Source organism: Larus michahellis, chromosome 1, assembly GCF_964199755.1.
Source record: "Larus michahellis chromosome 1, bLarMic1.1, whole genome shotgun sequence".
Classification (NCBI taxonomy): domain Eukaryota; kingdom Metazoa; phylum Chordata; class Aves; order Charadriiformes; family Laridae; genus Larus; species Larus michahellis.
Window position 1 is genome coordinate 2,745,979 of NC_133896.1, and position 24,188 is coordinate 2,770,166.

The window sequence follows — 24,188 nt, forward strand, 5'->3', positions numbered from 1 at the left end:
CCTGCGGGATGCCCGAGAGGCAGGGTAAGAGAGGACACAATTTCTCAAAAAACCCCTCAAAAATAAATGAGAAAAAAAACCCACAGAGGCACAATGACAACACGAGAATATTTTCAGTCCTCTAACACGGCACAAAAGCACTTGTAGGCAGCGATTCCTGCAGGAAGCAGCTTGAACAGCTACAATCCAAATAAACTCCTACTCTGCAAAGACACTGAGGAGTTTAATTAATGCTGAAGTGCCCCGAGTTTCCCGCGTGAAAGAAGTAACAAGTCCAAATTTTAAGAGGTGCTGAGCAGCTGCGGAGTCCATTAACATCCCTGGGAACACCAGCTGCTCGGGAGCACTTAATATTTTATTCTTAAAAATGGCCCAGATGTACAACACCGGCAAAGCTGACCTTCATCTGAACTACCAGGGCCTGGACGCGCACAGATAACGGAGGAGCCGGATGCTATTTTCCATGCTGATCAGCGTCCTCGAGGCTCTTCAGATTTTCACGGCGTATAAAAACGTCTTTTCCCATTTCTACTGATAAAACTCAACTCAGGCCACGGTTACGGTGAGCACAGGATACAGACACACGGATTCCCTACGGCCGCAGGACTCTGAAACAATACCTGATGTATCGAGAAGGCGCCTTTAACCGACACCACCTTTAATAAAGTAATACTGTGCCAGAAATTACCAGCCCACAGCCAGCAACGGGGAACCCGGCTGCTGGCGAGACACCTCCTGCCCTCGGAGCTCCGCCATCCCAGGGCTTCCGAACCCCGCGCACACGAGTCTATCCACGAGCCAGGAAGATCATTAGCTCAGATCAGGCACCTTCTGTAATCAAGATTATAATCCATTGGGCTTTCCATTCTCAGTTATGGCTCCTTTCACTTCTGTTGTTGGCTTGCATTTAGTTCTTTATTTTTTTAATTGACTGGGATCGCCAGAATCCAGCTCCTGCCGCTGCTCCTTTGCCCCAGCCCCACGACACGTAGACATGTAAAGCCCTGGAAGACAGACTTCAAGACACTTGTGCAAGGGAATCCTGCCGGTGAAGGCTGCTAAATCACGTGAAAACTAATCCTTTCAGGTATATACAATGCACTTATGTATGTACCTTGTGTGTACCGTGTACAATGAAATTAAAACTTGGGTTAATGCTTTGGAAAGACATTACCAGGATACGAACCCAGAAATCCAGACTACTAGTGGTCTTTCTCTTAATTTTTGCTTGAAATCATGTTTTCCTGATACCAATGACATTCTATTTCATGCAAAAAAAAAAAAAACCAAACCTCAAAGCCCCTACAGATTGTCTCCAGCATTACTGTGCAGCCCCAGTGCCACCCTCGTACCATCCAGTGTCCCCTCCTGCTGTCCTTGACCTCCCTCAATGGCAAGAAACCACATTTTTCTTTTATTCCCAAGAAATCGTTGGTAACTGATGGCAGCAGTGGAGTGAAATAAGGTGCCGCATGGGATTCATGCGACAAGCAACCACCTCTGCAGTGAGGTCCAGCACATTTTAGCCTAGTTTCTGACGAAATTAAGGGTTATCTGATCCGGCTGTCCCATCCTCACAACAATGGAGCTGCTGAGCCAATTTCTGCCAAACCTGGCAGAGGGATGGATATTAAAAGCAGTAAATTCTTAGAGATTTCGTGAAAACAGACAGCCGGGCAGATGAAAGCTGGGTAAACGTGTGCCTCCAGGGAAGGAAGCGCTGCGGTGAGGAGATGTCAGCTCTCCATCCTGTTGGACCTACCAGCCAGGCAGCAACCGGCACGTTTGCTTCCACAGCACAGGGCTGCTCGCTCGGGGCTTTGCTTGATCCAGCCCTGGTACATGCTGCTTTTTTGCTTAGTGGGTGGTTTGGGGACACAGGAAGGCGCCGGTGGGTGCCGGGAAGAAAGAAGTGATGGGGATGAAGCAGGTTTAGAAACATCATGAGAAGTGGGGCTGATGAAGGAAAGGCATTAAGGAAGAAAAGGACACACATCCGAGACGAACAAGGCTAAAGTCATTCAGCTGCTCATAAAATTAACTTATTTTTAAAGTATACCCCCATTATTTAACAGTCTGTAAAAAGAACATCATATTTGAGAAACGGCAGGAGGGCTCCAACAAGGAAAATGTAAATTGCCCAGCCAGGACATGGCCAAGATGGGCTCTTGTTGGGGGGTGGGGGGCGGCAGGAAATGAGCTTAATGATGATCATTTCTTGTTTTGTGCAGCAGAAACCACCCCTGACATCGTACTTCCCACAACAACCTGGGGCACCACATCTATGTTAGTTTAAAAGGAAATACTTTAGTTATGTACTTGCCTTTTTTTTTTTTCCCCCCTCTTCCTTTTTAATGACAATTGTCACACAACTGGTGTGTCCAACTTCCAGGGAAAAATACATGGCCTAAGTCTTCCTCCTCCGATTTCAGTGGAGTAAGACACAAGAATTAATCCTTCCATCTCTAAATCACTTACAGCAGGTCCCGTTTTCCCCCTGAGGGATAATGTGTGCCTTATGCACCGCGCTATTTCAGTCCAAATGAAAGAGGTTAATGACAAAGCATCACTCTGATCTTCACACATTTTAGGGCTATTTAAATCAAATTCTTATTTCAAAAAGTTGGCATGAGCCAAACTTTTATAAGTTCTTTTTTTTTTTTTTTTTAATGCATATGTTTCTTTGATGATCTTTTCAGGAAAAAGATTTCCTAACAAGCCACCCTGCCCCTGCTGCCGCTGAAAAAAAAAAAAAATAAAAAATCATCCCTGTGGATAAGGCTGTCAGGAGGAGAAACTGTGTGGCATTCAGAGAAGAGAGAGTGTCACATGCCTGCCTTCCAGTAACCCGATTGAACAATTAAATTGTATTTCTCTTTAAAAGGGGTAAAAAAAAAAAAAAAGAAAAATCAAAATGCAGATCTTGCTGTGGTCTGGGATTCAGGAAGATTAATGAGCTACCTAAAAGGGAACAGCAGCTTATAAAAGAAAGAGAGGAGAGTACATTTTTAACATAAAGTTCAAAGGGAAACTTTTCTTAATGGGTAAAACTGCAAAGATTTCTCAGCAAAGTCACCTCATCTATTGTCCCCATTGACTCCCTACATTGACTTTTTGTCACCTATTGCATCACATTCAAGCTCTTCCAAGTCATCCAGAGAGGGCAATATAATCTTGTCCCTATCCACACTAATTCCTACATTTTGTCCTTTACTTCTTTGTCAGCTCGGACGCTTTGTTCTTCCCAACCCCGCGCTGGCTCAGCAGCTGGAAGTCTGCACAGTTCTCTTTTGCATCCTCCTCTCCTGAAAACGCTCACAACCTCCCGCTCACGCCTAATATTGCCTCGAGATTTGCCCTATATCAATAAGAAGTCCCTCTTCCACGAAATCTGGCTGTGCCCACCAGTAACCAGTTCTGAAGCCAGGAAAGGAGCTATTTAAAAACAAATCCTCATTTCAACCCAACAGCAACGGTAACCACAAAAATACCCAGACCCCAGCCACAAGGTAACTGGAAGAGGACAGACGTGGAGCGAGTCAACACTCTTCTATCTTTTTAAAGCAACTGGTCAGGTCAGGGTGTGGAAGCAACTTCAAACAACAGAAGGCAACAGGACTCATCCCAAAGAGACCTGGAATTTTTGAGGCAAGTGTTGCAGGTTCCCCGATGGCCCCATCACGGCTCCAAACTTAGTGCTCTCAACAGCTCCAAAATCCTTGGCTTTGAGCCCACATTTGTCCCGTGCAGTTTGTAGCACAGAGCTATTGCCCGTAGAGAAGTATTTACTTAAATCCTACCCTCCCCTTGTATGAGAAAATGATGGTGCAGTGTAATAGCTTACACTCTACAGCACCCCACTGAACGGGGTGCCTTCCTTCCCTTGATCCTGGGCACAAGAGCGCGCGACAGATTTTGAAGGTGAGAACTCACGTCTCAAAAGGTGAAGAGCTGTAAGCTAAACACCTTCCAAGTGTGCGCAAAGGGTGACGCTAAAGACATCAAGACCTGCTTAAAAGACAGATATCTCCATTTTGTTTTATACCTACAGGCCGCTAGATCGTAGAGTGCGCAACTGTCAACTATGGGACGTCTTTATCTCAGATTCTTTCTTCACGGACCACACAGAAATATCTGAATATTCAGAGTGCATTATTATATCCTTCATCATCAACACTAAGATCATCTTCGTAGAGTCACTTAAGTCAAGCAATGTCCCACAAGAACTCTCATTGCTTCCTTTTGCACTGTTGTGGGTTTCACTTGTTGCTGAGGACAACTAGGTTCTAGAAGGAGGAAGAGAACCCCAAGTCATCCAAAAATCCTCTTGTAAGTTATAAAACATCCTGAATTAAAAGCCAACTGAAAATTATCACAACATTTCAAGGAGAAATTCTACCCTTGATCACCACTGTAATATTTGAAGAGTATATGTTATTTTCTTGTTATGAACGACCCAGTAAGAAACTAGAATAGATAAAACAATTTCGTCCTGCTATACATTATCATGACAGCCTTAAAATCTTCCCTTGATTTCGCTCCCAAAACAAACACTTTTGGGAACTGGACAATTCAGGGAAAAAAAAAAAAATGAAATGATGCCATGCCGAGGGGAGAGAACACTTCTCTGTATATACAGCACTCGCCACTAGCAATATAAACCAGCAAGAGTTGTCCAACTCTTCAAATTCACTATTTTCTAACACTCTGCGACTCTTTGTCTTCAAGTGTTGCACGAAAGACAAAGAATCGGTCACTTTAGTCCATACAACAGAAACTTGCAACTTCACATACAAAGCAAACCAGGGTAATTATCACATTCAGCATTTGATGTAAGGAAAAACTGCAGATAAGGAAGCAGACATTAGGTCCAAGCATCCAAAAGCAATGCTTCCAGTGAGGCTGTTCCCATTTCATGAGTATCTTCTAAGACCTGGACCTCTAGCTCAAAACGCAGAGGGAATAAAGGGAAAACCTCCTGCTTCACAACATAAGAATAAATAAACAGCTTAAAAACTGGAGAGATTTAGACAGCTTGTGTGGCAAACTAAAGAGGTATTAATACCCCGACGTAGCATGGACAAGATATTGAAGCTCCTGGAAAAGAGAATTATCCAAACTGGCACATTATCTATTTCCCCACCTTGAAGTTCTCCACTTCTGCTGTACAGTTCCCTTCTCTGCTCGCGCAAATAGGCACTCATGCTAATAGCATGGGAGGAGGACTCAAACCTGTAATTAAAACAAAAAAACAAAAAAAAAAAAAACAACACAAAAACCGGTTAGCCATCCAGAGAAGAAACCTTCTTGTAAGTACCAGTCAGCTCTAAACAAAAAGGACTTCCCTGCATGCCAGAGCAAAATCATCAAGGCAGACAAAAGCACATTTTTCCAATAAAATTCCATCACTGATGCACCACGTTCTGCCGCCTCTGATTGATACACCTCTGCCAACAACCGCCCGTGACACAGACCTGCCCGCAAAGTGCAGAGATGCTCCTCCGCTCTGTCAGCTGGGAGCACCCAGGCATTTCAGTAGGGATGGTCCCCAAAACTGGTAAAATCCAAACCAAGGCCATCACCTAACACCATCTAAATCGCTAACTGGTGTCTACATAAAAATTAAAAGCTAATATTCTCCTGGAAACTAGGGAGTAATAAATTATTACGTACTTACCGTATGGCTCCAACACTCCACAATGACCAATCTGAGAGGTGGAGACAAATATCCTCCAACTACTGTAGCCTCATAAACGTGAGTTTTGCCGTTGATGGGGAAAGGCCACAGACTGGGCACTAACCTGGCACCGCAAGGTCTCAGGACATCTCCAGGCTTGCCGTGCCCTGAGCTGGGTGTCCCTCTGATCACAAGTGTCCCGGGGCCAAGGGCTTGTGCCCGACCTGCCTGAGCTCAGCGCTGGGGACACCCCGCATGGCCAAGGGCTGCCGCCCCGGGCAGGCACTGCCCAGCAAACACCAGCCCTTTGTGTGCCCACACTGGGCAGCTCTGCCAGCGGGGCTGGGGACCGGGGAGAAGGGAGCAGGGGGTGGGGACAACGCATCTTCAAATAGTGGACACAGGACTTAGAGGAAGAACATCAAACTCCTCAAGGTGAAGACCTCGAGACATCAATGATTTGCTGCAACACTCATCACCCCTTCCCCAACCCTTCTGCTAAAGACAACTGTATCGGCCTTAGTACTGCCCAAAGGGACACTGGAAAAAACGAGCATCACGCCAGAGAAAAGGGGCAAGCATTTGTAAGCTTCCTTGTTAATATTATGACTGTAACGAGGCTTTTCTGCCCTAATTTGGACTGTAAATGTTAGTATTATTGCAGCTGAACTAATAACAATCTATCAAAATACAACAAACACTTCAGACTGTAATTAAACGAACAGTAAATTCTTGGCTCCATATTTATGATGTGCTCCCTTTTGCCCTTAGCGAGATATTAAGCATAATGTAATCGCCATGCCCCGGAGGTCTTCTCCAAACATCAAAACCAGAAGCTTCAGGTCAAGGCAGACTACAGCAATAAACCTGAGTCTCCTCCCTGAGACGACGACTCCGATTATTCCTCGGAGCCCTGCAGTGGCTTTTCCTGCAGGATCTCATCATATTCACTTCTTTCCCCCAGCCATCCAGTTTCTCTCCCCTGTTTCTCCTCCTCTGCTCTTTCCTTGATCTGCTCTTCTCCCACATTCCTATTTACACTTGCCTCCTCTGCTCTTGCAACTCCTTTCCCCATGTGGATCCTCCCACGCACCAAAGCTTTCAAAATATTTTTGTTTTACATAGACTTACACATAATTACAGCCAGGCCTGACACTAATAGATTGGGTGTTCAACATCTGCTTGTACAATTCACTCCCTTCCCACCAATGCCCAATTTCCATCTTGCAAACCTCATCCGTAGAGAGATGGCAACCTGAATGTGCACTTGGCTACCTTTTAGAAGAGAAGAAAGCCAGGTTTATGAAGGCATGGACTATCTGAATTCCCAAAGTACCCCTCATCTGAAGTTTGGGGTTTTTTTAGTCATAGAATGGTTTGGGTTGGAAGGGACCTTAAAGACCATCCAGTGCCACCCCATGCCCTGGGCAGGGACACCTCCCACCAGCCCAGGTTGCTCCAAGCCCCGTCCAACCTGGCCTTGAACCCCTCCAGGGAAGCGTTAAGTCAACATTAGCGTTAAGCCAAGATTAAACAACTAAATACATCATGACTTTTTTTATTATTCTTATTTTTTATTTTTAAATTACACCCATTTTAAAGATAGGGAAACAACGATTCAAAGTCTCTTCCAAATCCTAGCTACAAATTTCCAGACAGCGGGACACAACTGAGGAGTTTTCATTCTTCCCACTAGTGTTAGAACACACAACTAACAAAAGTAATTAGTATTTATGACATTAGCTTACAGCAAGCTATCACAGGACCCGGCACAAACACCTGCATCCATCTGTGATTAAATCATGAGGCGGAGCCCTGCCCTACGGGACTTCTGAAGCGAGGAATTAAATGGAGATATTCTGATGACAAGTGGAAGGCTCCTCCGATTTGGACGGAGCTAACGGAAAGGCAAGAAAAAGGGCCTTGCAGCCTGGCACATAAAGCACTCAAGATGGGAGAGGAGACAAGAACGACTCTCCATCAAACATGTACATCCCTCGGTGGACTGAGAAATTCCATTTCAACGGAGATTTCCATAGATATAGTGACAGCTGACAGAAGACAGATAACCAAATAAGAGATCCCAATAAGCACTGCTGTCACGGCGGTGCCAGCAATGACTTGGTGACAAGACCACGAGTGGTAAGAGACATGCTACTCCTATGAGGTTACGCACCTTCACTTTAAACGATTATACCCACCTTCGCTCACTGCTGACAAACTAAAATACAGCCTTCGACTGCCGCAGGTGAAACAGAGCATCCTTATTCCTCAAACCTAAATGGTCCAACTACAGCCAAGAACAGACACAGTCTGAAGAGGTGAGCAGCCCTATTTTACTCCAACATACACCTGCAAGTCAGAGTAAATTCAAAGAGCGTAATTCTCAACCCAAACAGCCATGGGAGTGTTAAAAGAAAAAAAAAAGGGGGGGGAAGGGGGAATAACCATGGGTTGACAGGGGCAGGAGGCACCTCTGAAATCCTCCAGGCAACAGTTTACCTTCTAATAACAGAAGATTGCACAGGGAGCTCATCCCAGGAGAGGGAGAGATGGCAGCGCAGAAAACGTCGACTCCCAACTGGGGCCTTAGGTGCTACGAGAAAACAGCCACCAGATACACGTGCCCACGGGGGAAAGCACGGGGAGCTCTGGATAATCAAAAAATAAGTTTTACCCGAAAAAGCCCCAAAACAAACAACCAACAAACAATCTGTAAAGAGGATGCGTAACATAAAGCACCTCTCCCGTTTGCCTGAAACAGTCGATTACTCTCAGCCTTTCCCATTACTGAAGTTCACACACTGTGTGGCGTGGTCGACACGCTGGAAGGAAGGGATGCCATCCAGAGGGACCTGGACACGCTGGAGAGGTGGGTCTGTGCAAACCTCATGGAGTTCAACGAGGTCAAGTGTAAGGTCCTGCCCCTGGGTCGGGGCAATGCCAAGCACAGATCCAGGCTGGGCGGAGAATGGCTGGAGAGCAGCCCTGAGGAGAAGGACTTGGGGGTGTTGGTGGGTGAGAAGCTCAACACGAGCCAGCAACGTGCGCTGGCAGCCCAGAAACCCCCCGCAGCCTGGGCTGCATCCCCAGCAGCGTGGGCAGCAGGGCGAGGGGGGGATTCTGCCCCTCTGCTCCGCTCAGGGAGACCCCCCTGCAGTGCTGCCTCCAGCGCTGGGGCCTCGGCACAGGAGAGACACGGAGCTGTTGGAGCGGGGCCAGAGGAGGCCCCGGAGATGCTGGGAGGGCTGGAGCCCCTCTGCTGTGGGGACGGGCTGAGAGAGCTGGGGGGGTTCAGCCTGGAGAAGAGAAGGCTCCAGGGGGAGACCTTACAGCAGCCTTCCAGCCCTTAAAGGCGGCCTACAGGAAAGATGGGGACAAACTTTTTAGCAGGGCCTGGTGTGATAGGACAAGAGGTAACAAGAGGAGATTTAGATGACATCCGAGGAAGAAATTGTTTGCTGTGACGGGGGTGAGCCCCTGGGCCAGGTTGCCCAGAGAAGCTGTGGCTGCCCCATCCCTGGAGGGGTTCAAGGCCAGGTTGGACGGGGCTTGGAGCAACCTGGGCTGGTGGGAGGTGTCCCTGCCCAGGGCAGGGGGTGGCACTGGGTGGTCTTTAAGGTCCCTTCCAACCCAAACCATTCTAGGATTCTATGATTCCTGCATTATTTCCCCACCGTGTAACGATCTACCCCCAATCACAAATGACGGCTTCTTTGTTAAAAAAAAAAAAAAAAAAAAACACACACCCCCAGACTTCATGACTCCCCACCTCCAGCAAACGAGGGGTGAAAACACCAGCTCACTTTCAATCGCTCCCCCACCAGCAAATATTCCACTATGTTATTTATTTTATTTTTAAACCTTGGACTCTCTCGACTCCGGAGAGCAAGGCCTCACAAGGCTCAGAACTGCTCAGAAGGATAGAGAAAGACAGTCCAAGCCCTGCAGCAGCTTCTAGTCCAGAGGGGTGCCGAGGACCCACCAGATACCCTGCTCCTGCTGCAGCTGAGCACGGTTAAAAGGTCAACGCCTCAAGCTGCTGGCACTCCCCACCACTGCTCCGTTCTGCCATTCCCTCGCATCTACCACGAAACTTGCTCGTTCCCTCACCAACTGTTTTCAAACAATTTCATTGTAAAGAAAAAAAAAAAAAGAAAATCATTTAAAAGATTATTTTGTCAGTACTGAGTCAGTTCCCGCTGGCAGAGCTGAGGAAGCTGTGATCTTTCAACCTGGAGCATCTGCTGCCAAACCAGCACTTTTTGGCACCCCGCAAAATCCTCAAGAGGCCAAAAAGAATGACCAGCACATGTAGGCATGGGAAGAGATAAAAATTCAGCACAGCTCCCCCGAATCTAGGTGTAATAATAAGAGCACCTCTTCTCTCCTAGAAGTGCTACTCACCAATAACTCCTCCTCGTTTCTTACTTACAAGAGTACATCAAATTTGTTTCCCCAAATCCCTCCCTTGGCCGCCAAGTCTCTCAGCCTCTCTCTTACACTCTCCTCCCAACCACTTAATTCTTTCCACTCTGAACTCCGAATTAAAGGAGTTAGTGATAGGATTAACCGCTTAGTCTATCTAGTAATTATATAGTTATCTTAATTCTCTTTGTCCAGTCCCCTTTATCGCTCCCTTTAACACGTTCTGAATTTTCCGCGGACAAAGATAGGCGTAATGTATCACGGCAAGCTTCGCAGCAGCTTGTGTAATGGGATCCCAGTCCCGAGACGAGCCCTGGAAAGCGCTACACTTTAAAACCCAGCGATGAATCCATAACAGAGATCTCACCAAGGCTTCGGCTTTGGGCATTAAATCTCCACCTCATGACTTAAACTCCTCTCACACTGAGCAACCGCGATGAGCAGCCAGCGTCGTGCAATACTCGAAGCGCCAAAGACAGCTTCGGCACAGCTTTAACAGCGTCCCAGCACTTACTTGAACAAAGGGTTTTTAGGTCTTTGTGGTTTCTTCTTTGCGAAGAATGCTGCAAATTCTCTCCCGGAGCTGGCGTAGCTCAGCTGGGCGGACGGCTCGGAGGCAGTGCGGGTGTTCTTCATATCCAGATACTCCGTCAGCAGCATCTGTGCACACAAAGAAGGGGAACTCAGCATTCAAAATAAAGCAGCCTTATAATGTAACTTGAACATCTAGGATCTTTAGGTGCTCTACAAGACTGGAAAAGTACTAAAAAAATCTCAAAAATTCTAATTAACAGAAACCTAGCTTTATTTTCAGAAATGTGATCCTAGTGACTTATATGCCACCATCGCTAATTTGGTAAAAAGCTTGTTTTACTTTACTTGACCAACTCAATCTGCTACAAAACCCTGTCGGTACCAAAGGTATCTTGCCAGAAGTCCCCACTCCCCCCAAAACTGATTCTAGCAGCAGCAGGGAGATGGTGGGCGGGTTGTTGGCTGGCCTTCACAGACTGATTACGTACCACAGCCCTTAAAAACATAAAGGTTAGCAACGTTTATCTCTTCAGTTACTAAAACACTTTGAGTAAAACACTCAATATTTTATATATGTGTATGTAGGCCTATATATTTTCTATATATTTCTATGTAGAAATCTAAAACATCGCTGCGTGCGTTCGGGTGCGTGCACTGCTGGAAAAAACCCTGGGAACACTGCAAAAACTGCCCTTGAATAGCTCTCAAACCAAACACGCCTCTTTTACCATTGAAAATACGAATTCCCACAGCCCTCAGTTTTGCTAACAAAGTTTAGGATTGATTTTCCTCTAGCCCAGTATATCCCCCCCGAGTAAGGGGTTGGGAGGGGGGGGGGCGTCCCTTTTTAAGACCAGGGTCCCCTTTGCGAAACCCTCGCAGCCCTGCGTGGTGGCCTGATATTTGATGCTCGGTATTTGATATTTGAGCAACTCCGCGTTGCACAAGCAGAAACAGATTCCAAATCATTCGCTTTAAATTTCCTCGTGTCTGAGGATGGAAAGAAACCCCTTGAAAATTAACTTTTGTCAGTGCGTTCAGAAAGTCTCTATTTTCAGAAAACTCTACCTACTCGGAGGCTATTAGTAATGTGTTCCATTTTAATAATTAGCTAGTCAAAGCCCATCAAAGAGACTTGTCTGTAATGAAAGGAATACATCAGTGCCGTGCTGTCTAAGTTTAAACAAATTACATAGGAATAAATATCTAGGCAAATGGTATCATGCCCCTAATTAGACACAATTCAGAATAGCTTGGTAAAAAAATAATACAAACACAAAGAAACTTCAACTCCTAAAACATCTCAATTGAAACTTTACCTGAGTACAAGCCCTTAAAACGCAGGCGTACCGTTCGGAGTAAAAATAATCACTGCGTTAATTTTTAACAGTAATTTACCAAATCCGTTCGTATTCGCTTATTTGCATTTCATCTTCTCTACTTAACAACCCAAAAATCGCCACAAAAATGCAATTAAACCCTCAAACTTAATCACGTTTAAAAAAAACCAAAACAACAAACACTTAGCAATTTGTTCTTCCATTATGAATGAAACCGATTTATAATGGATTCCGTGACTCTGGTGTCAATTTATTTCCAGGATAGGAAATGTAAAGCATGGAACACAGTACTTGGCTCCAAGATTACAATAAGCCAAGAGAGGTCTGAGATAGGAACATAATGTTGGTTAAAAAGTGAAATTGATAAATAGAAGATGAGTTTGTGTTTAGAAACTAGAGTTCTGAAAACACCACAGACTAGGAAAAAAAAAGAGAAAATTGTTAATTTATGGTATTACCAGGTAGGCAGGGCAGGATGGTTGGATGCAAGGCTCTGAAAAAGTAAAAAGCTGTAAAAGGAGTCAAAATAGCTGGTTTTGCTAACTATTCTCCAAGTTCGTCTTTAAGTTACAAAATCCAGGCATAGCCGAAATCGCCCGAGACAGATCAAAGCTCTTTGTGCTCCAGTGCCCTGTACGCAACAGTTACACAAATTCTTCCAAAGGCAGTAATTAAGCGTAAGCCCGACCGAGCAGTTACAATAACGGCCAAGCGGGAGAGAAGTCAAGACAGGAGAGATCTTCGCCGCACAGTACGTTTGGCTCATAACTGCAGCACGAAGATTAAAAGCCTTATAATTTTTAAGCAATATGATTAACATGCGGGCCAGTCAAAGTCTTGCCAGCTACTTGCCTCAAAAAATAGCCTGAAGTTTTCATTTCTGATTGCGTGGGGCGATGCATGGCCTTCACCCAACGCCATCGGCCTCAATTTGTTCCCTACGTCTAGACAGTTCAAGTTATCCAGTCGTTCTGCTCTCATAATCCTAGTAGAGGATTTTAATAAGTATCATATTTCAATGTTAGAAGCTGTGGCCTGGCCCATGTACTTATTAAATGCCACAGCAAGCTAGAACTTTAAATTCCACTTATAAGAAACGAAAAACCAGACATTTTCCTGCCTATCTAAGCGAACAGGAGCTTGCCGTAGCCAACGAAGGAAGGGATTTCATTATTTGGTCCCATAACGCCTGATTAGTAGTTGCTAAGCCATCAATCAAAACCCTTGTTGACATTAATCACATGGACGTACAGCAAGATTTATGAGTGACTGGAAAGTTTGCAACACCCCATTCATCTATAACGAGGACTTTTGACTTTCTGCTCGGTGGTTGAATTCTGCCACCCACGTAGCACATTTACAGCAACGTCAAACAAATAAAGCCGTACGTAAAGCAAGAGGACAAAGTACTCTTTCTCCAACTGCTCTTTGGAAATTAAAATTAATATGAAATGTTATATTAAAAAAAAGCGCTATTTATGGATTTGGAGGCTTAATTAAATTCTCAAATTTCAAAAAGTCGTATCAGGACGTGAAGCCTGTCTCTCACGTTGATCTGATCGATAACAGCTCGCACTACGCTGCCTTTCTCATTCAATGGGGTAAGAACAAATTTCCTTGCGTCTGACCGCTGTTTCCACTTGCTGTGACTCTCCAGATCCACTTTTTTATTCTCTAGCTGAGCCCCACATGAAGTTCTGTAAGTCGTTATGTCTTATCAAACTCAAGATTGACCTATGAACAAAGCACGAGCAATAAAAAAAACGCCTGGCCACAGGGCGACAGCTAAATTCAATCATTATTTGTGCCTCTTGTGAGGTTTTAGATAGGAGGCCTGAGCTCTGAATGAGCTCTATTCCACCAGTTAAAAGCTGTAAAAGGTATTTTGCGTCCTCATCTATCCGGAATGAAGATGGATGCTGCAGTGTGAACGCTTTGCTCCATCAGAAAATCACGACAGTTTCAAACTCTGCACCGTCAACGCTGATTTTCATTATGCCTTCATAGATTTGGGGGGGTGGGGGGGTGTCCAGAAAATCAAAAGAAAACTAAAAGCATACCATGAATTTCACAAGGGTAAATGGGATCACCAGGTAATTACTGGCCTCTCCACCCCATATTGATCAGGGACAAAAATCAAAGAACAGATGATAGAAGACTCTATTAAACAAGAATTAAGGCAGAATAATAGAATTTATGTCCAGCGACACGGATTTACAGAACACAAACCTTGGCTAACCAGTATTCTTATGATGATGACAAATTTAGCTTTAAATAAACAGAGAGAGATAAAGTTGTATTTCCACCAGGGATCTGACAAAGCCAAAACACTAAAAGTCAACAGAGCATCTACAAAAAGAAAAACGGGCGGGCACATGACGAGATCCTTAACATCTAACTGGAAATGAGGAAACCGCCGATACTGGATTTCACAAGGTCCCAGAAATTGTAATTTCCTTTTGTCCTCTGTATTCCAACTGAAAATACAAGACCATTCCAGAACCCTTCTCTTTTCTTACATAGGAATCTTCTAATTTTTCAGCCTAGGTTCGGTCCATCTTCATTTTCAAAACAATAGTAATTAGAAGGCGCTTAATCAGACCATAAAAACCCATACATGAGTGGCTGCAGCAACCCCTTTCTGGATTGAAGGGACCAGAACTTTTCCCATCTCAAATTCCTATGGATATAATGACTACAGAAGGTTTGTAAATTATAATTTTTTTGGGGGGGGAAATAGTAAATAATAAACAGCATTAACATAATTTTCTTTTTTATTATTATTATTTTTCATAATCAATCTGCTGTAAGAATTTCAATGTCAGCAGAGATAAATCTCTACATCTAGAGGAACAAAAAGGCGAAAGTCGTGATCTACAGGATTAGTGCTTAAAGCTGTGACTCTGGCAAATTTGGGAGCACTGAAGATACTCAACAGCAGTGACAGTCCCACAGTGATGATGGGTATTAATTAGCTAATTGGAACTGGCGATATAAAGCAGAGCGCTTTGTCAGAAGCGGAAGTTTACAGCATTGCTGTGCATTGGGCTCACATCTGGAATGCCGGATGAAACCCTGGCACTCATAAACAAAGAGGCACCAGGGAAAAAAGCGGGTGGGAGGGTGCACAAAACAAGCCTGGAAGTTATTAAAAGGCTGGAAGGCATTTTCCTTACAGCAACACATCCAGAAGCCACCAGCTCCGTCTTGTTAGCTCAGCGACGAGAAGGCTAAGAGGTTACTGGATCAGTCTGCAAGCATGCAACAGAGGGCACGGAACTGATTAAAAAAAAAAAAATCTTCGCTAATGAATTTTTTTAAAAAAATCCAAAGGCTGGAAAGTTGAAGCTGGACAGGCTTTGAGGAATGGTTAGGCATACATTTCCAGAGCATAATTAACCGCTTACATCAAAGGTTACACTCTATTGTCTCTCACTGATTTATTTCCCCCCCCCAAGTCAAGACTGGATGTCTTTCTAAAGCACGTGCCTTCTTTCAAACGGGAATTAATTCAAGAAAGTACCGTGGCTTGTTTTCCGCGGAGGTCAGGCGGAAGATCACAACCGCTCCTTATCGTTGGGGATCTTAATAAAGCTGTCGCACCGTTCGGTGCCAGCACTTGCACGAAGGAACCATTCGCTTTCAAAGCACTATTGCTACCCAGCACCTTTAGTTACCAATTTGTGTCGATACAGGAAATAAAAACAGCTATCTGTAACATTTGTGGCTGGCGAACGGGTTTGTGCGAGTGGAACCTTCTCGCCCAGACCTGTCTTTGGCAACCACTGGACATGAAAGTACAAACACAGGCCACCTCGCTTGTACTTTGAGAAAACTGCGAGAATCAAAAAAAAAAAAAACAACGAACCCAGAAGTAACACTCGCAGCATCTGAGAATGTCTCTAGTATTTTGCAACACACTACTGACAACTGAAAATAAGATTTATTTTCAGCTTATGGCTCTGACACACGGGGTAGCCGCAGACATGTCCTGACGCACTGTGGACCCCTCCTGAGTTGTACCAGTCTCTGAGAAGGCTCCGGAGTTCCGTTTTAGTTAGACCAAGCAGGAGGAATCAGAAGCCGAGATTACGAAGCAGAAGAGAGATTTCCCAATGGGATTTCAATGAGGAACACTGGTTAAAAACAGAACAGCAGATTCAAATGATCCCACATCCCCTGGTTCAATGGGGACGCATGGAGATGCCGGTGACAGCAAACCACGGCGCATGAATTGAGGAAAGGCACAACGCTCCTGACAGATGATGGTATCCAGTCATAGGCGATTCCAGGTGCAATGAAAACAACTGCAAATCAATCACAGAATGGTTTGGGTTGGAAGGGACCTTAAAGATCATCCAGTCCCACCCCCCTGCCCTGGGCAGGGACACCTCCTACCAGCCCAGGTTGCTCCAAGCCCCGTCCAACCTGGCCTTGAACCCCTCCAGGGATGGGGCAGCCACAGCTTCTCTGGGCAGCCTGGGCCAGGGGCTCACCCCCCTCACAGGAAAGAATTTCTTCCCAATATCTCATCTAAATCTCCCTTCTTTCCATTTAAAACCCTTCCTCCTCATCCCATGGCTCCCCTCCCTGATCTAGAGTCCCTCCCCAGCTTTCCTGGAGCCCCTTTAGGGACTGGAAGGGGCTGGAAGGTCTCCCCCGAGCCTTCTCTTCTCCAGGCTGAACCCCCCACAGCTCTCTCAGCCTGTCTTCATAGGAGAGGACAGAATCCTGAATAAAAAGCTGGGAGTTCAAGTGGGATGCACTACAGTGACATGCACTTACTTCTTTGTAAACACGTGAAATGAGGCGTCATTCTCAAAGCTCTGGAGACAGGAGGGAACCACCAGCAAAGTGCCAGAACAAGGCAAGAAAAGCAGCAGCACTCTATGCGAGACAGTAATCTATAGCTAATTACCCAGTAATTTGCTGTATCAAAAGTCTTAATAATTAAAATACTGCAGTAATTGTGGAATTTAACCAAAAAAAAAAAAACAACCAACAGTTAATTGAATTCTGAGGGCACTGAGCTTTCTGCCTAAGCTGTACCACATCGAGAATGGGACGAGTACACACATGGCAAACGCGGCAAAGGACAAAGCAAGAAGGTAAGTCTGAAAGAACAAAACCAATTTTTAGGTGTCACGAATACTGTTTAATGCTGCGCAACCTGCTTTATCTAATCCTTTTGTTACCCATGAAATTAATTTAACCGAAACATAACAATAAAAACCCTTCCAGAATTAATTCTCTCAAGGCATCGCCCAATTCCATTATTGTACCAGAAGCAAGAATTCCTTTTGTTTTTCATTTTTGGGAAAAAGTAAAAAATAACCCCAGAACTGTTTAGATAGTACTATCACTGCCAGTGCTACTACATTCGTTATCAATGCTAATTGTCAATTAGCGCAACTATTACTGCAGACCTGTGAATGTGCATCTACCTCCAGAGAGGAAGGGAGGGAACGAACCTCATAACTACTTTAAAAAACACAACTTCTTAAGAGCTGTTTTAATTGGCAACGAATTGCGCACCTGCTCGGCTCGCTTTGGAGAGTTTAAAAACCAGAACCTTTCCATTTCACAAGCTTTTGAGAACACGTGCACGGACTTTATAACCTCAGCTCCACAGGCTCCAACTCAGTGTACGGATGAGCTGAAGTCACTTGAGACACATATATATATATATATGAAAATAATGGGTTTCAGAGTTGCCAGCACAGCAAAAGAAGCCGCCACGCGCTGTTACAGCTGTCAACATCAGGCTGGAGGTTCCTCCAACGAGCCAGTGCTGGCCGGCACTCATTTCATTGTCCCCCTCTTTACACGTGCTGCCACAACAGCTTAAACATCTATCAAGAAAAGGACTTTGCTTCAGTAACAAACGCCCGGCGTAACGATTTAAACAGCAGTGTTTTCTACAAGTGTTCACTAATTAACCCCCTGATGTATCAACACCCCTCTGACATATCATTACCCGATTGAACAGATTTGAAGCGAAACCCTGGGCCTGCTCCAAGCGCCGAGACAAACATCGCTGACTCGTACAGGGCGAAGTTCGTATCCATGGACTTTCTCAGCTGCTGAGAGCGTAAGAGATTGTACCTTACCTCTGATGAACACAGGTCTCTTACAGAATCACAGAATGGTGGGGGTTGGCAGGGCCCTCTGGAGATCATCTCGTCCAACCCCCTGCCAGAGCAGGGTCACCCAGAGCAGGTGGCACAGGAACACGTCCAGGCGGGTTTGGAATGTCTCCAGAGATGGAGACTCCCCCACCTCTCTGGGCAGCCTGTGCCAGGGCTCTGCCACCCTCACAGCAAAGTTGTTTTCCCTCGCGTTCAGATGGAATTTCCCGTGTTCCAGTTTGTGCCCGTTGCCCCTTGTCCTGTCGCCGGGCACCACGGAGAAGAGCCTGGCCCCGTCCTCTGGACACCCACCCTTTAGCTATTGATGAGCATTGATGAGGTCCCCTCTCAGTCTGCTCTTCTCCAGGCTGAACAGCCCCAGGGCTCTCAGCCTTTCCTCAGCACAGAGATGCTCCAGTCCCCTCATCTTCTTCACAGCCCTCCACTGGACTCTCTCCAGCAGTTCCCTGTCCTTCTTGAACTGGAGAGCCCAGAACTCGACACAGGACTCACAGTACCGTCACTAACTTTACCCCACTGCCCTGTACTGCACCAATATTAGAAGTTTCATCTACAGCTGTGGTTCAGAAAATAAGCAGCTAATAGAAAAAGCTGCTGAGAGACTAGAGCAGTAACCTTATCTTCTGCACGACGTGAGCAGGGACGTGCTGCTGAAAGAGGGCTGCCTCTCCTTCAAGTCCTCAAGGGGAACTTTGCAATTGCTTTCTAACTTTAGCAGCTTTAACATCCACATAACCAACAATCCGGGACCAGTTCATACAAAGGTACATGACGAAGGTGGTCTCCACTTCAGCGACACAAAGTTTTAAGACATTTTCCCCAAAATTTAGTCATCTGGCCTTCATAAAGGAGAACAAGAGCTGGGCTGTCTTTTCTTCCAGCTTTCCCAGCAGTTCTCCTGGTTTTTTTATTTATTTTAATAAAAGAGGAACAAATTATGATGACAAATTTGTTTAAGCTACCACGAGTCAACTGGAATAACTAGGTCATAAAACAAGTGGACAGCATTTAATTTTCTCCAGGCACGTCAGCTGTTCTGCAAACACAGATTATGCCAGCAGGAATGATCCAAGTAACGAGGCCACTCTCTCATTTTAGTATCAGGCCCTTACCACCAAAACAAAACACAAAAAAGAAAACCAGAATGAAGCTGACCCCTCCTCTGGCATGGAGGATCAGTCAGGATTATTCATCTCCTCCAAAGAAAATCCATGTCGTGATGCATGTTTCCATAGTAAAGCAGCATGTTGTCTGCATGGTGACAACTGGAATCAGCGAGACCTACGCGTTTACACACCTTGGAGGGGCTGGGTTGATATTGTACAATGCTTTGGGGAAAAAAAAAAAAAAAAGAAATCTTTTTGCAATTTTTGACAAGCAAAGCCAATTGGCCTCTGGGCCGGAACCTCTAATTGCTAGGGCTGTTTGATAACGGTATAAAAACAGACGCGCGTGTATATGTATATAAATACATGTGGGTATACGTACATGTGGGTATTTTTACATTGTATTCATGTGCACACCTACACGTATCTTTAGCACACGGTTCTTTTGATATGATTGACGAGAACTTGTAAAATTCCTATGGTCCAGTACAATCCAGAGGACGGATAACGAGCCAACAGTAAAACGGACCAAAAAAGCAACAAACTTCATCAGAAAGGCATAATTACCACCTGCTTCCTAGACAGCACAAAACGAAGAATTTTCCCCGCAAGATTAAAACACGCCGTCTTTCAGTTTGACTGGACTTTCTTTTGTTCGCGTAGCACATAAAAAGGTCAAGGAGGAGCGTCAGAGTCGAACGGGTAACTGAGTGCAGATTTCTGCTCTGCAATTATAATTTAGCAAAGCTTCACCGGTTCCGTTCATTTTGGAGGTGGGGAGGATGGAGTTCGAAACTTATGTTTATACCTGAAGCAAAGTGCAACGTTTTTTAAATCACAAAGAAAAGAGGATATATTGGGTCGCGTTTAGCGTCTGTTAATACACCCACCTTTCAGAGCATCCTCTGGCTCGGGGAAGAAACGCGCGATTCTAACGCACGGGAGAATCCGTGCGACGCTCAACCCAACCGATCCGAGATTGTGCTACTCAAACTGGCACATACAACACGGCGGCAGCAAAGGGAGGAAAAGGCAGCATGCTGTTTAAATACCAACCATGTTAACTCACGGATAATACAGCACACTTCATGTATTCCATGCCTTCAACTAATTACTTAAGACATCCTGCTACAGCGTAGATGGTAACAGTAGTGTGCCCTCAGTCTGCATTAAATGCCAGCTCTTAATAACAGACTCCAAAAGGGCTTTGATTGCATTTACTCGCAGCTCCTGAACTTTAAAAGTTGTTAATCAGATTTCTATGTAAATGGAATGACGATTAAAGGTTAAGTACAGGTTTCTGAAATTTCAGCAGTTGAAGACGTATTGCCCTTAACAGGAAAGAGAAACTACCAGCCTTGACAGGAACTAAACATCTTAATTAAATACTCAGAAGTACAGTACTTATTTCTGCGTGAAGTTCTATTTTCAAATGTCAAACTTAATCAGGCACTTGACAAAAAACATGCAATATCCCTACAGCACAGGAGAACAAAAACGCCTTGGGATTCTTTCCTGAGGAAACACCTGTACGTCTCCCAGTCCTCAGCTCCCCAGCAAACTCCAGTTCTTCAAGCCACTCGTCCCAAAGAACAAGAAGGAAAGTTTTATGGCTCCGAAACAGCAGGAGTCCAGTTGAGAAACAGCATACAACATTCTTCAACATGTCAGCTTTCCTCCTGTTCGCTCAGTTTATCCCTGTAACAAGCGTCATGCTGCCAGATAAACATAAGGGTCCTCATAAATCTGACTTGCAGAGATTTGTTGCCCTGGAGGGTACGGCCCATCAATTATCACCAGTCAAAAGTATAAAAACTTCTGCATCGGGAGTAAATTCAATACATCTGTATGGTGCTCTCTGAGCTCCGCTCTGTGTTTTGGTGCCCAATATTACTGAGAGCATCCAGCCACGCTGCCTTCTGCTCCTGAGCTTGAACCTGGAGCCACCCAGGACATTCACATGGACCCAGCAGTCCCAGCCCCGTGCTCCCTCTCTCATGCTGCTGCCGGTAATTAGTCTAACCCGCACATTCGTAACCTACGGACTCATTACAACAAATACAAAACCGGAATACGTCAGACAGAAGTCCGAGCTCTATTTCAAACCTGACTGGCGATTTATTCCAATTAACTAGAATTCCAGTCTCTGATTTCAATTCATTTGCAGGGATACACGAATTTTGCTGCACTCGCAAACAGACCTAGGTGGGATCCACGACAGGATACTTTATGCCAAGACATTACAAAGTAAGAATTATTTCACACAACTCAGGGTTCAAATCCCAAACTCAGTGAACTGCAATGGCACCAGGGATTATCTCAGAGACTGAATAAGGGACTCCAGAACCAGAGACATTTGCCTTGGAGATACAGACAATGGGATCAGCTGCCAGAGAGACTGACCCATCTGTCTCACAACAGCCAGCTGTGTGGAGCGGTCGACACGCTGGAGGGAAGGGATGCCATCCAGAGGGACCTGGACACGCTGGAGAGGTGGGTCTGTGCAAACCTCATGACCCACAAGGCCAAGTGCAGGGTCCTGCCCCTGGGTCGGGGCAATGCCAAGCACAAATCCAGGCTGGGCAGAGAATGGCTTGAGAACAGCCCTGAGGAGAAGGACTCGGGGGTGTTGGTGGACGAGAAGCTCAACACGAGCCAGTAATGAGTGTTGGCAGCCCAGAAACCCCCCGCAGCCTGGGCTGCATCCCCAGCAGCGTGGGCAGCAGGGCGAGGGGGGGATTCTGCCCCTCTGCTCCGCTCGGGGAGACCCCCCTGCAGTGCTGCCTCCAGCGCTGGGGCCTCAGCACAGGAGAGACACGGAGCTGTTGGAGCGGGGCCAGAGGAGGCCCCGGAGATGCTGGGAGGGCTGGAGCCCCTCTGCTGTGGGGACAGGCTGAGAGAGCTGGGGGGGTTCAGCCTGGAGAAGAGAAGGCTGCGGGGAGACCTTCCAGCCCCTTCCAGTCCCTAAAGGGGCTCCAGGAGAGCTGGGGAGGGACTCTGGCTCAGGGAGGGGAGCCACGGGACGAGGGGGAAGGGTTTTACACTGAAAGAGGGGAGATTGAGATGAGATCTCAGGAAGAAATTCTTTCCTGTGAGGGTGGTGAGCCCCTGGCCCAGGTTGCCCAGAGAGGTGGGGGAGGCCCCATCCCTGGAGGGGTTCAAGGCCAGGCTGCTTGAGGCTCTGAGCAACCTGGTCTAGTTGAAGATGTCCCTGCTCATTACAGGGGGTTGGACCAGATGGCCTTTACAGGTCCCTTCCAAACCAAACTACTCTAAGATGCTAAGATTTTTTCACTTACATGATAATTTGACTACATGGCAAACAAATTAGCATGTATGTTCATATACTGTCATGCATGTTAATTCATAAAAACTGCAAGGACCTGAATATTTGTATAACCAGGCACAAAATTGCAGAATTAATATTTAAAACTGGATTTTAAGACTGAATCATTTTTTTTAGTGACAAACTACAATCCTAGGAGAATACATTTTACCAGTAAGCTATACAGCATCTGCCGGCCCACTGCAGCAGTGCTGCACAGGAGAGAAAAATCAGCCAAGGAAGAAATGTGTTTAGGGGAGGCGAATATTACACTTACGACCGAAAGCATGAACGAAACTTAGCAGCGGAAGCTGCAGAGAGAGCCTCTGCCTCTAAGCAATATCAAATAATGGGAAAGAAACGGTGCAAGGAACGATGAAAGTTAATTAAAAGCGAGGAACAGAACTGTAGAGCCACCAGTTGCTTCACCTTCTTCCAGATCAATTAAAAACTTCATTACAGTGACTTGAAAAAAGGAGGACGAGCAAGGAAACTTCCACCTACTTCTTCGTAATAGGCTGCTGAAATAGGAGGCATTACCCGCAGAAGTGATTCACCAACCAGTGTCAGGCACGCGAAGGAGTAAAAGTGGATTAAAAAAAAGAAAGTCTGCTATAGTTAAACCCAGCATCGTTGCTTCATTATACATAAAAGGCTTTTAAACCGATCTCGCAGGAACAGCTATGATGTCGCATTTTAAAAAGCCCACTTTTAGTAAATTCATATGTAATCTCTTCCATCTGTCAAAATTACCTTGAAGACTTTTAGATCTCGCACCTTTCAGACCACCTTTATAAGTAGATAGTACCAAACAGCCACCAGACTCAAAAAAAAAAAAAAAGGTTTCCCTGACTTTAAAACACACGTTGTCATTTTCTAATCGACCAAATCCTTGAAGATCCAACCACAGCTGAATCTGCAACTGTGGCCCACGGGCAACGCACCTAAGAGGGAGAAACGGCCCATAGAATTAGTTGCGTGAAGGGTTTATACAAAAGCACAGCTAAATACTAGGGCAGCCAATGTAGGTTTCTGTAGGAACAAGCCTGGTGACTCCAAGACGTTGATAAAAGGGCACGTTCCCCTTTGACATCAACCCAGCAGCCACCATTTCGAGCCCAGCTTATAAAGCCACTGACATCTTTGAAATGACATCAGAACTAGAGACCGTCTTTGTCAAACTTACAATAAGTATAGCTTTATATTCCTCCTGTTCCCAAACGGATGGAAGCACGTAGCAGTTCAGTGCCGTCAGCAGTCCGGTTTTGGAGGCTTAATATCATGCTTTAGTGAAAAAAATTGCCCCTGAACTTATTCCAGAAATACATATTTCTGTAACGCTTCCGGGTCTTTGACATTATTACAAATATCCTGATGCCAGAGGGGGGAGCTCACAGCATAGACAAGACTCCCATTTTCAGGCTTGGGGGGAAAAACAATAAAAATTGCAAGTTGTTCAAAGCTCTCGCACATATGCCGTTCCAGCCTTTTAAAATACCCGTCAGGATGACTATCCTTTCTGCCTTTTATGCTGCTCTACAAAAGGTACAGCACCGGGCCACCAAAATGCCAACGTTAAGCAGATTATAACGTTCCTGAACACGTTCCATTACAGTAGATACGCGAATG

General features: G+C 45.4%; 1 protein-coding gene across 2 annotated transcripts in view; it reads right to left on the bottom strand.

Moving 5' to 3' along the window:
- EXOC4 (exocyst complex component 4) overlaps positions 1-24,188 on the bottom strand; it is a 431,048-nt gene that overhangs the window by 304,780 nt on the left and 102,080 nt on the right. For both annotated transcript variants that reach the window (XM_074573187.1, XM_074573188.1), the window contains exons 8-9: positions 10,620-10,765; positions 5,144-5,232 (exon numbers count right to left, since the gene is read on the bottom strand). In XM_074573187.1, coding sequence (XP_074429288.1) covers positions 5,144-5,232; positions 10,620-10,765 — 235 coding nt within the window. The remainder of the gene's footprint in view (positions 1-5,143; positions 5,233-10,619; positions 10,766-24,188) is intronic.